At 49.7% G+C, this 11,619-nt stretch overlaps 2 protein-coding genes across 4 annotated transcripts; both read right to left on the bottom strand.

Moving 5' to 3' along the window:
• Positions 1–62: 62 nt before the first annotated feature.
• Positions 63–7,112, bottom strand: LOC308125474 (acyl-coenzyme A thioesterase 9, mitochondrial-like). The gene is made up of 16 exons (XM_080489245.1): positions 6,968–7,112; positions 6,576–6,667; positions 6,038–6,064; positions 5,729–5,774; positions 5,401–5,571; positions 5,129–5,166; positions 4,977–5,060; positions 4,784–4,887; positions 3,956–4,029; positions 3,781–3,848; positions 3,474–3,585; positions 1,651–1,741; positions 1,430–1,515; positions 1,241–1,328; positions 1,012–1,162; positions 63–273 (listed from the first exon to the last, which is right to left on the bottom strand). Exons 1-16 carry the CDS (start codon positions 6,979–6,981, stop codon positions 215–217), a joined length of 1,305 nt encoding a protein of 434 aa, XP_080345371.1. The 5' UTR covers positions 6,982–7,112; the 3' UTR covers positions 63–214.
• A 992-nt stretch (positions 7,113–8,104) lies between these two features.
• Positions 8,105–11,431, bottom strand: LOC308125477 (MICOS complex subunit MIC26-like). 3 transcript variants are annotated; one of them, XM_080489250.1, is made up of 9 exons: positions 11,375–11,431; positions 10,779–10,877; positions 10,590–10,712; positions 10,474–10,506; positions 10,220–10,274; positions 9,089–9,184; positions 8,922–9,013; positions 8,696–8,785; positions 8,105–8,624 (listed from the first exon to the last, which is right to left on the bottom strand). In XM_080489250.1, exons 1-9 carry the CDS (start codon positions 11,399–11,401, stop codon positions 8,583–8,585), a joined length of 657 nt encoding a protein of 218 aa, XP_080345376.1. In that variant the 5' UTR covers positions 11,402–11,431; the 3' UTR covers positions 8,105–8,582. The 3 variants fall into 3 exon arrangements, with proteins under 3 accessions (XP_080345376.1, XP_080345377.1, XP_080345378.1); XM_080489251.1 differs by having other exon boundaries at positions 10,220–10,271; XM_080489252.1 differs by lacking the exon at positions 9,089–9,184.
• Between the last annotated feature and the right edge of the window lie 188 nt (positions 11,432–11,619).

Genomic DNA, 11,619 nt, shown 5'->3' with positions numbered 1-11,619 from the left:
CTGCTGTCTTAGTTGGGTTTTAGGGATTCATGCAGAAGGTGGAATAAAACAGGCATTACCAGCAAAGATAAAGTCTCTTTATTTGGTGCTTTTGAGTAAATATGAAACAGACAGCCGGTCCGTCAGGGAACAGCTTCCCCCTCCAGACCATTTCTAAGTGTAACACAGGCGTGAGCGGACCGCTCAGTAACAGTACAAGAACCCCCCCGGCGTCTCACAGCTCCGGCACCGTCTGGTTGAAGTGTCTCTTCCCGTCCAGGTACAACATCGACTCTGCAACAGAACAACAGATCAGTGTTGCTACTGACAACAGCCGCCGAGGCCCCGTTTCCATGACAACGTTTCGAGTGAAACTTATCGTTTTGCACTTTGATTTCAGAAAATTCTGATGTTTGCACGGCAACGTTGTCAAGAAGTTAAGTGTTTTCCTTTGTGCCGACGTGGAAACGAAGCTTTGGATTATTTCAACGTTTCCTTTCGTCTTGCAAAAAGTTAAAGGAGCCAGCTTGTGTTTGGAGGTTCACAGGTCTGAGTGACCCCCAACTGTCCGCCATCTAAACTCTAGCTGACCTCCATCTGCTGCCCTGCAGTTTGTGGTTACAGTGACCCATAGGCAGGAGGAGGAAAAGGATGAGGATGAGGAGGAGCAGCAGAGGAGGAGGATAAGGAGCAGCAGGATGAGGAGGAGCAGCAGAGCAGCAGTGGAGGAGGATAAGGAGGATGAGGAGCAGCAGGATGAGGAGCAAGATGAGGAGGAGGAGCAGAGGAGGAGGATGAGGAGCAGCAGAGGAGGAGGATAAGGAGCAGCAGGATGAGGAGGAGCAGCAGAGCAGCAGTGGAGGAGGATAAGGAGGAGCAGCAGGATGAGGAGGATGAGGAGCAAGATGAGGAGGAGGAGCAGAAGATGAGGAGGATGAGGAGGAGCAGCAGAGCAGCAGTGGAGGAGGATAAGGAGGTGCAGCAGGATGAGGAGGAGCAGCAGAGCAGAGGAGCAGCAGTGGCCCGGCTCACCTCCGTAGGTCTTGGGCACCACGTTGGGGACGAGCTGGTCTGAGCTGAAGGTGAAGTGGAAGACATTGGTGGTGTTGTGTTGTTGGGTCAGCGGGTCGAACACCTCACTGTGAACTCTGACCTGGATGTAGTGGTCCTGAGTGTAACACACCTGAAACACACACACACACAGTTTACGCTAGTTAAAGGGGAGTAAAGAGGAGGTAACGGGTAACAGGAAGCTGCAGACCTGAGACGAGAGCATCAACAGAGAACCGATTTCCACCGGCTTCTGGAAGAGGATGTCGTCCACGGCAACCAGGCTGGGCCGACAACCTCTGGAAGATCCAACAGAGGAGTCAGGAGAGAGTGTTTGTGTGAGTGTGTGTGTGTGTGTGTGTGTGTGTGTGTGTGTGTTCTAGCAGCGAGCAGTTCTGACCCGTAGGACGAGGCATTGGCCCAGCCCAGCTCATAAGCTTTCCTCATCAGGAAACCTCCAAAGATTCTGTTGAAGATGTTCCTCTCCTGGTGAACACACACACACACACACACAGACACACACACACACACACACACACACACACACCAGGACAGTTCAGTCGTTAAAATCCTCTTTCTAGGTTTCAAACTGGGTTCAGATGGTCCAGCGTGACCTCTGACCTGAGGGTGGCAGATCTCCAGACCCTTCAGCTTGGCGTCTTCCATCCACACCGAGTTGGGAGGCAGGACTCTGCTGCGGAAACTGACTGTGCTGCAACGCAACAACAACAACATATGATGGTCAGAGCAGACTGACGGTCCCAGTGGATCGTCTGCTACTGGTGTGTAGTTCAGGGACTTGTACTACGAACCCTGATCAACATACCAGGATCTCTGTTTCCTGGTTGACTGATCCAGACACACCATCCTGACCACCGTTACTACCAAGCAGGTTATCAACTCTCTGGTTCCACCCAGACCTACGTGAGCGTTCACATGAAAGGGGCGGAGTTTGCAGCGTCTGACCAATCACAGAAGGAGAAATCCTGCAGCGCAGTTTACAGATTACTGAAGGAGCAGTTATTCTCTGAGATTATGAAGAATTAAACACATCCAGCAGGTTTAAAGCAACACTGCTGTAACATTCCTGACTTGTTAATGCTGACTTGGTGAGATTAGACCAGATTAATTAATCAGTGATATAAACTGACGGCACGTCTGCTGATCAATCAGTTTCACTTTATTCCAGCAGAACCGTGTCGGGCTGAACTTCCTCACTGAGCTTCTGTTACTTTAGATTTTCCATCCAGTTGTTCTGAGGCGGAGTTTTTCTTGTGTTTCATGTTGGAATATTAATTCATCACCATGACGACAGGAGTAGTTCTGGTTCCATAAATTCATGTTTCTGCAGTTCTGTCAGGTGTGATCATGAACCTCATTATAACAGATAAACTAACTTGGAACAATCCAGAACAAAAACCTCCTTCAGAGCCTCAGAGACCAGGATTTATTTTATTATGTCAGAAAGATCATTCTGAATTAATTTATCATCTCTACTGCAGCTCAGCGCTGAACCCGCCCACCAATCACCATCATTTAAGAATGGGTGGGGCATTTTCCAAGAGTTCTGATTGGTCAGGAGGCGGAGCTCCGACTTCTTATCCAGAACATAACCTGCTCCGGAGAAGGTTAGACTTTCAGCGTCAGTAACCAGGTGATTTATCCTGGTGAGAAGTGAGCGAGCGTCATAGTACGGAAAACCAGAGTTAATCCTGAAGTTATCTGGATAAGAGAAACTCCAGCTTCGTAGTACAGGCCTCTGAGGCCTGAACACTAGATTTCCTCTTATCCAGGTAACTTCAGGATTAACTCTGGCTTTCCATACAATGACACTGGTTCACTTCTTCCCAGGATAAATCACCTGGTAACTGAGTCTGAATGTCTAACCTGCTCTGGAACAGGATACGTTCTGGATATGATCACAGTGAGTGTAAAGCTCCGCCTCCTGACCAATCAGATCTCTTTGAAAATGCGATCATCACGGTAATGAATAAATATTCCAACACGAAACGCACTCACACGGAGGAAACTCAGCCTCAGAACAAGTGGATGTAAAATGTAAAGTAAAAGAAGAGCAGTGAGGAAGCTCTGCCTGGAACCTTTCTGCTGGAATAAAGTGAAAGTGAGTCTGTTTCTATTGTCCAATGAATGAATGTGCTCTAATCTCACCAAGTCAGCATTAACAAGTCAGGAAGGTTCTGGCTTTGGCTGCAGCAGCAGTGTTGCTTTGAGCTGCTGGATGTGTTTGGATTCCTCATAATCTCAGAGAATAACTGCTCCTCTATGGTAAAGTCAGCTGCTCTGCAGGGTTTCCCCCTCTGTGATTGGTCACACGCTGCAAGCTCCGCCCCTTTCATGTGACAGGTTCCAGGTAACAGAGATATCCTGGTCTGTTAATCAGGGTCATAGTTCAGGACTCTGGGTGTGTAGTGAGAGTTGTGTACTTTGAGTCCAGGGTGTGTAGAAACATGCTGTGGATCAGTTTTCTCTCTTCATCTGTCGGAGCAACTTTCAGCAACGAGGCCGTACTCAACTCCACACGGCGGGTCTTGTTGGCTGGAACACACAGAGTGAAGATAGATCACACACACACACACACACACACACACACACACACACACACACACACACACACACACACACACACACACACACACACACACACACACACACACACACACACACACACACACACACACACACACACACACACACACACACACACACACACACACACACACACACACCTACCTTCTCCATCTTGCAGGATGTTGTCCTCTTTGGAATCATCAGGTATGATCGGGTTCACAAATGCAGCCCTGAAGGCAACGAAAACACAGAAGTTTGTGATTGGACAATTCATAAACACCCGTGTGTGTGTGTGTGTGTGTGTGTGTGTACAGTAGAACATCTCCGTTAACTTCACCTCTTGTTCTCCGGGTCTCGAGCCACCATGACGAACGTGGCGTCCAGGACGGGAGCGTAGACTCCATCTCTGTACTGCAGGAGGATTAGAGGTTATAGAGCATCTTCCTCCTCTAACATCAGATTACAGAGCATCTTCTTCCTCTAACATCAGATTAGAGAACATGTTCCTCCTCTAACATCAGATTATAGAACATCTTACTCCTGAGTAGCATCAGATTATAGGGCAGGGGTGGGCAATCCTGGTCCTCGAGGGCCGCAGTCCTGCACAGTTTCAATGTGTCCTCACATCAACACGGCTGACAGCAATGATTGGCTCCTTATCAAGCTTTCTGCTGAGCCTCATCATGACAACTCAGGTGTGTTTGAGCAGGACAACATTGAAAACATGCAGGGCTGCGGCAATCGAGGAACAAGACTGCCCTCCCCTGATATAGAGCACATTCCTCATCTAACATCAGATTATTGCACATCTCCTCCTCTAATATCGGATTATACAGCATCTTCCTTCTCCAACATCCAGATTATAGAGCATATTCCTCGTCTATCATCAGATTATAGAGCATCTTCCTCCTCCAACATCCAGACTATAGAGCACATTCCTCATCAACATCAGATTATAGAGCATCTTCCTTCTCCAACATCCAGATTATAGAGCATCAGCGCTAACAGCTCAGCTAACGCTACAATAATCCAGACATGTGAACATAATTAACAGAACATTCGAATGAACGTCACCAAGTAACTAGTTACTTCTTATGTCCAGTAACTAATACAGTAACTGCAGTACTTGGAGTTGCTGGATTGTACTTGAGTATTTGTGGCTGACCTGAGACATGTGCATCTTGGCCTCGATGGACGTCCTCCCCACCCAGGTCACATGACCGCTGAACTTGATGTCACAGTCTGGGTAAATGACGTGATGCCTCATGTCTGCTCACAAACAAACAAACAAACAAACAAACAAACAAAGGGTGAGAGCTGAGACTGACGCCTTGATCACTGTGTGCAGGACATCTTACCGATCTTGTCCACCAGGGCGGTGACGATGGACAGCGGTGACCTCTTCAGCTCAGGGTTGTAGGTGTGAGAGTAGGAGATGAGCACTGTGGACGAGGTGTTCGGTTAGCGTGGGACAGATCGGCGCTCCGGGGAACAAAAGAAGACGTCGTACCTGCCAAACTGTCCAAGTCCTCCAGGATCCTCCCGAACCTGGAACAAGAACCAGAACCAGAACCCTGTGAGCCGCATCCCTACGGTTGAACGCATCACTGCTCATGTGCAGCACCAGGATGTCCAGAGGTCAGTGAACGCATCATCCACCCACATTTCCTCAAGAACTGATTATAACCAACAGCCAGTGAACGCATCGTGGATTAAAGCTGTGTGTGTGTATGTGTGTGTGTGTGTGTGTGTGTGTGTGTCTGTGTGTGTGTGTGTGTGTACCTCACGGTGTTGTGGAAGGTCAGGTACTTCTCCCTGAGCTGCGGCTCGGAGCCCAGAGGGAGGAAGACCTCCAGGTAGCTGTCCTTCATCCTCCTGGATGGGAGATCCTTCTGAGACTTCGCCAACATGGAGGACAAGGAGCTGCGCTCCGCCATGGCGTGCTGGTGGTCGCTGAGGACACACACACACACACAAACACACACACACACACACACGCACACACACACACACCCCTCTTAGAGCTGTCCCTAACCCTGTGACCTGCAGGAGGTGCAATCAGGAGAATGGAGGAACGTGGCTCCTCAGTGTGTGTGTGGCTGGTCGTTACCTCCAGTTGGTCGAAGCCCCCACGATTTCCCTCAGCCTGTTTCTCACTGCAAACACACAGGAAACATCAGAGTGTGTGTGTGTGTGTGTGTGTGTGTGTGTGTGTGTGTGTGTGTGTGTGTAGCTCAGAGTAGAAGGACACGACACAAAGCTGCAGGAAGAAGTTTGACTCTGCCAGAGGAGGCGCTGCTGAGACATGGAGGTGCGGAGGACAAGAGGAGCAGGAGGAGGAAGAAGAGGAGGAGCAGGAGGAGGAATTAAAATGTAATTAGAGTACATTGAGAGTCTGGATTGATTTACCAACACGAACCATTTGACACGTGAAATAGAGGATCTCCTGTGGAGAGACACACTGTGTTAGAGGAGGGGTCACTGAGGGGGAGGAGGAGTCACTGAGGGGGAGGAGGAGTCACTGAGGGGGAGGGGGAGGAGTCACTGAGGGGAGGAGGAGTCACTGAGAGGGAGGAGGAGTCACTGAGAGGGGGGAGGAGTCACTGAGGAGGAGGAGTCACTGAGGGGGGGTACTGAGGGGGAGGAGTCACTGAGAGGGAGGAGGAGTCACTGGGGGAGGAGTCACAGAAGGGGAGGAGGAGTCACTGGGGGGAGGAGTCACTGGGGGGGAGGAGGAGTCACTGAGAAGGAGGAGGAGTCACTGGGGGGGAGGAGTCACTGGGGGGGAGGAGGAGTCACTGGGGGGGAGGAGGAGTCACTGAGAGGGAGGAGGAGTCACTGAGGGGAGGAGGAGTCACTGAGCATGAGGAGGAGTCACTGAGGGGAGGAGGAGTCACTGAGCATGAGGAGGAGTCACTGAGAGGGAGGAGGAGTCACTGAGCATGAGGAGGAGTCACCTTCAGCCATGTCCGGCGCTCGGCCTCTCCTCGATGTTTCTCCTGTGCAGAGAAACCTGCTGGACACACACACTGCTGGACGCAACAGCAGCCTAGACACACACACACACACACACACACACACACACACACACACACACACACACACACACCATCAGTACTGTCCTCCACAAATAAACGCATAGACGTGATGGAGAGACAGAGAGAGACAGAGAGAGAGAGAGAGACAGAGACTGAGAGAGACAGAGGGAGAGGGAGAGACGGAGACAGAGAGAGAGACAGAGACTGAGAGAGACAGAGAGAGAGAGACAGAGTGAGAGACAGAGACTGAGACTGAGAGAGACAGACAGAGTGAGAGACTCACTCACTCTCAGACCTTCAGTCTCACTCACCGCGGGGAGAGCATCGTGCTGTCCGGGTCACACCAAACGGGATCGGTTCTGAAGGGAACGCCCTGGGTTCTCCAGGTTCTTCTGAATTCGGACAGGCTAACGGGCGGAACCCCACTTCCGTGTTTGATGACGTGGCTACGCCCACTCAGATGACGCTGCTTCCCCTCAGTACGGACTGTCAGGTAGTTTATCTCTTGTCACTTGAGTTGTTTATTGGAAACTCTGACCCTTTCCTGAGCAACAAACCAATAATAACAGTATCAGACCTTATCATAGGGGGGTCCATCAGTAAACCAGCATCTGTTTTTGTGTGGAACAATGTATTTATGGACATAGACTGGAACTATTTGGCTCCTGTCCAGGAAATACTTTGGAACCAATAAGATTCGAGAGGAATGTCTGAAGATTTTACATCGATGTTCACTTGTCAACACCGTTATTTCAAACTATCGCCTAAATGTAGATCCTCTGTGCTCGTTCTCTCATAACACTGAAGAATCAATCCCCCATTTGTTTGTGACTGGAAGCTTCATATGGACATTCAGTTTGAAACAAAAGATCTTATTGTTGGTATTTATGGGAAAAACATCCCTCCAAAAAATATCCTTTGTGATAAACCTGATCTTATTAGTAAAATATCAGATACCCTGCTCTTAAATTCATAGTATTCGACTCACTGCTGTCATCATACATAATCACTTTAAAGCACTGCACTAACTCTAAAGCTGTGAGGACCAAAGAACTCTGTATTGAATTTGATCTATTCCTACAAAAGTCGGCTTTTCACTTCATTTCATGTGTACAAAAGAAAAGAAATAGAAAGTAATTCTATAATACAATTTACAGATCAAATTCAAAGTCTCTTGCTATGTTAATGTCACCTTTTGTACATTGTATTAATAAAAAAATTTTTAAAAAGAGGGTAGTTTACCCTCAGTACAGACTGCCAGGTATGTTTTGCCCCTCAGTACAGACTGCCAGGTATGTTTTGCCCCTCAGTACAGACTGCCAGGTATGTTTTGCCCCTCAGTACAGACTGCCAGGTATGTTTTGCCCCTCAGTACAGACTGCCAGGTATGTTTTGCCCCTCAGTACAGACTGCCAGGTAGTTTCCCCGGTTGAGGAGGAGAGGAGCAGAAGTGTTTATATTTCTTTAATCAGTTTGTTCAGTGCATCATGACAACATTCACTTTACAGAGATACACACATTGTAACACACAAGCACCTGATCAACACACACACACACACACACACACACACACACACAAGCTACTGCTAGCTTTCGTGGGTCAATGTCAAAGTCACTTTCAGGATTAGTCGGAGTTGCTCTTCAGTGCTAATGCTAAAGCTAACTGTTAGCATTAGCATTATCCAACACTAGACTGGTGGAAACAAAGCACTTGGTTAGCATTAGCATTAGCATTAGTTATTGGCTGGAGTTCCTTTCTAGTGGAGCTTTGAGTAATGCTAAAGCTAACCGAGTGAGCGGATGGGGTGGAAACAGCTAAACTAGCTTTAGCATCAATCAGGCTGTGGTGGAGTTGAGTGGAGGAAGACGTCTGAGCCGAAGAGCAGGTGAGTGGTTGGTCCAGGGTGGTGTTGGTCCAGGTCTCTTTCAGCTGCTGGACCCACCGTCTGTCTTCTCCTTCTTCTCAGACTTCAGATAAACAGAAACATCAGCGGATGAAGCCAACGAAGGTAACGGGCAGGTTAGCGGGTCAAGCTCACCTTCTTCCTGGTGAACGGAGGATCTCGCCACAGCTTCTCCACGGCGCCGCGGCCCTGCTGAGTCCAGCTGGAGGCGGAGTCCCGACTCACCTGGTGGGAACGAATCAGATGCAGGGAGTGAGGAGAACCTCTAGACTAGAGTCTGGCCGACAAGAGCTAGCCCTGCAGGACTCAGTCGTGTGCTGTGATTGGTGGATGGAGACGGGGCGGGGTCTGGGACTCTGACCTTCAGCAGAGCGGCAGCCTGCTGGGGATAGAACATGGAGGCCGTCACGGACATGAGGCCCAGTGGGAGGAGGAGCCTCTTGGTCCTGGAGCCTGAAACACACACAGGGTTGACGGTTCAAATCCCAGCAGCAGAGAACCTGCGAGGTCCCTGAAGGCCACGCCCACCTTTAGCAAAATAAAGACCCAGGAAGCCGGAGAAGCCCACCGCCGCCACACTGGGGTAAAGGTCAGGAGGCGGGTCCCGCAGGAACAGGTACGTATCTGAGGACAGGACAGAGGAGGAGGAGCCACTGACAAACGCTGACGCACTCTGACCTTTGTTCCACACAACTAGCAGAATCCCAAGAATGGTTAGTTGGTTATTTGGTTAGTTGGCTGGTTGGTTAGTTAGCTGGGTGGTTGGTTAGTTAGTTGGCTGGTTGGTTGGTTGGTTGGTTAGTTAGTTAGTTAGCTGGCTGGATGGTTAACTAGTTGCAGACGGTTGAAGTGTTCTAATGACTTGGTACCTGTGACGGCAGCGACGGATCTGATGGGGGGCTGGACTGGTTTGTTTGATAGCTGGTTGGTTGCTTAGCTAGTTAGCTGGGTGGTTAGTTGCTTAGTGGGCTGGTTGGTTAGTTAGCGGGCTGGTTTTGTTAGTTAGCTGGTTGGTTAGCTGGTTGAAGTGTTCTGCTCACTTGGTACCTGTGACGGCAGTGACCGAGGATCTGATGGGGGGCTGGACTTGTTTGTTAGTTAGCTAGCTGGTTGTTTAGCTAGTTAGTTAGTTAGCGCTGGGTGGTTAGTTAGCTGGTTGTGGGCGGTTGAAGTGTTCTGCTGACTTGGTACCTGTGACAGCAGCAACAGAGGAGCTGATGGGGGGCTGCACTGGTTTGTTTGATAGCTGGTTGGTTGCTTAGCTAGTTAGCTGGGTGGTTAGTTGCTTAGTGGGCTGGTTGGTTAGTTAGCTGGTTGAAGTGTTCTGCTCACTTGGTACCTGTGACAGCAGTGACAGATCTGATGGGGGGCTGGACTGGTTTGTTTTGATAGCTGGTTGGTTAGCTAGTTAGTTAGCTGGTTGCTTGCTTGCTTAGTTAGCGGGTTGGTTAGTTAGCAGGCTGGTTTTGTTAGTTGGCTGGTTGGTTAGCTGGTTGAAGTGTTCTGCTGACTGGGTACCTGTGACGGCAGTGACAGAGGATCTGATGGGGGGGCTGGACTGGTTTGTTGGTTAGCTAGCTGGTTGTTTAGCTAGTTAGTTAGCTGGGTGGTTAGTTAGCTGGTTGGTTAGCTGGTTGAAGTGTTCTGTTGACTTGGTACCTGTGACAGCAGCAACAGAGGAGCTGATGGGGGGCTGGACCGTCCTGTAAACCTGCTGTGGTCCAAGAGAACAGGAAGAGAAGGACACATACCTTCAGTAACTCCGCCCACCACTATCAAGAAGCCTCACCTGAAAGCTCTAAAGCTAAAGGCTAATGCTAATGCTACTCCCAGAGGGACGTCACGTTTCAGCTGGACCGAGTCGGTCCAGGATGAACGAGTGAACGGCGGCGGAGGTCCAGACGGAGACTCACCTCCAGCTTGTCGGTAGCAGCCTGAGTAACCAGCTGAAATAGAGACCAGAGACTGAGCTGAAGACACAGAGTCAGGAGGACATGCAGGCTGGACAGGAAGCTGCTTAAGCACACACCTGACACTGGCTGGTGTAAGGCTCCGCCCACTTCCTCAGGGACGCCACGCTCTGCTCCAAAGGCCCCGCCTCCGGCTCCAGATGGAGACGCTGAGGTTCAGGCTGGGTGTACAGAGACGGCAGCTGGAAGACAGACAGATGTTCAGTCTCCTGCACCTGCACCCCCCCGCCTCTGTAAACCCCACCCACCTCCTGGAGGTTCAGCCCCGCCTCCTCGCCCTTCTTCTTGCCCTCCTCACTCTTCTTCTTGCCCTCCATGGTGGCAGCAAGCACAGCACTCAGCGACACCTGGTGGCAGAACAGGAGAACATCAGGTCAGAGCACCAGGTCAGGTGGTATTGGGTCACCAGGTCAGGTGGTATTCGGTCACTAGGTCAGATGGTATTCGGTCAAAAGAATGAATTAAAGTATTTTCTGGGTGTAAAGCTGATATAAAGTCTGAAACGTAACTCGCTAACTGCTGCCGATCAAATAATCCACTGCTGAGGTTGAGTTCAGTTTATTAATCCCATAAGGACCGATTGGTCTGCAGTTTCCTAGTGAACATTTATACACAGCAGGAGGTGGAACCTCAGCAGGAGGTGGAACCTCAGCACCATCACTGCTGTTTCTTCTTCTGGTGTTTTGAATGGGGCAGTTAGCCACAGCAGCTAACTCGGAGCTCACGTTAAAGCCTCGCTATGTGTTTAGAAGTTAGACGCTCCATAAACGTGTTTCAGCGCCGCTTCCCGAGAACAACATCCTGTTTTTGGAGGTAGAACGAGAGAAAAAAGCTGAATATTTACCACTCCGACAGTTGACGTCCTCATCATGACTTTCGCTTTTCTACGGAACGTCGGAGGGAAGCCACGCACGCGCAGAAGGCTGGAGGGAAGCCGAGCGTGTTTATTGAACATCCGGTGGCAATAAAATTCACCAAAAGTCTGAAAATCACCTTCATCTGATAAACGTCAGTCAGACATGTATTAATGATCACTTCATTGGTTCTTATCTTTAGAGTAACTAAAGTAACTGAAGATGAAAACGGACT

This window comes from Lipophrys pholis (genome assembly GCF_963383615.2).
Source record: "Lipophrys pholis genome assembly, chromosome: 20".
In the NCBI taxonomy this organism is placed as follows: Eukaryota; Metazoa; Chordata; class Actinopteri; order Blenniiformes; family Blenniidae; genus Lipophrys; species Lipophrys pholis.
Note: the sequence above shows the minus strand (reverse complement) of the source record. Positions and strands in the feature narration are given on the sequence as shown.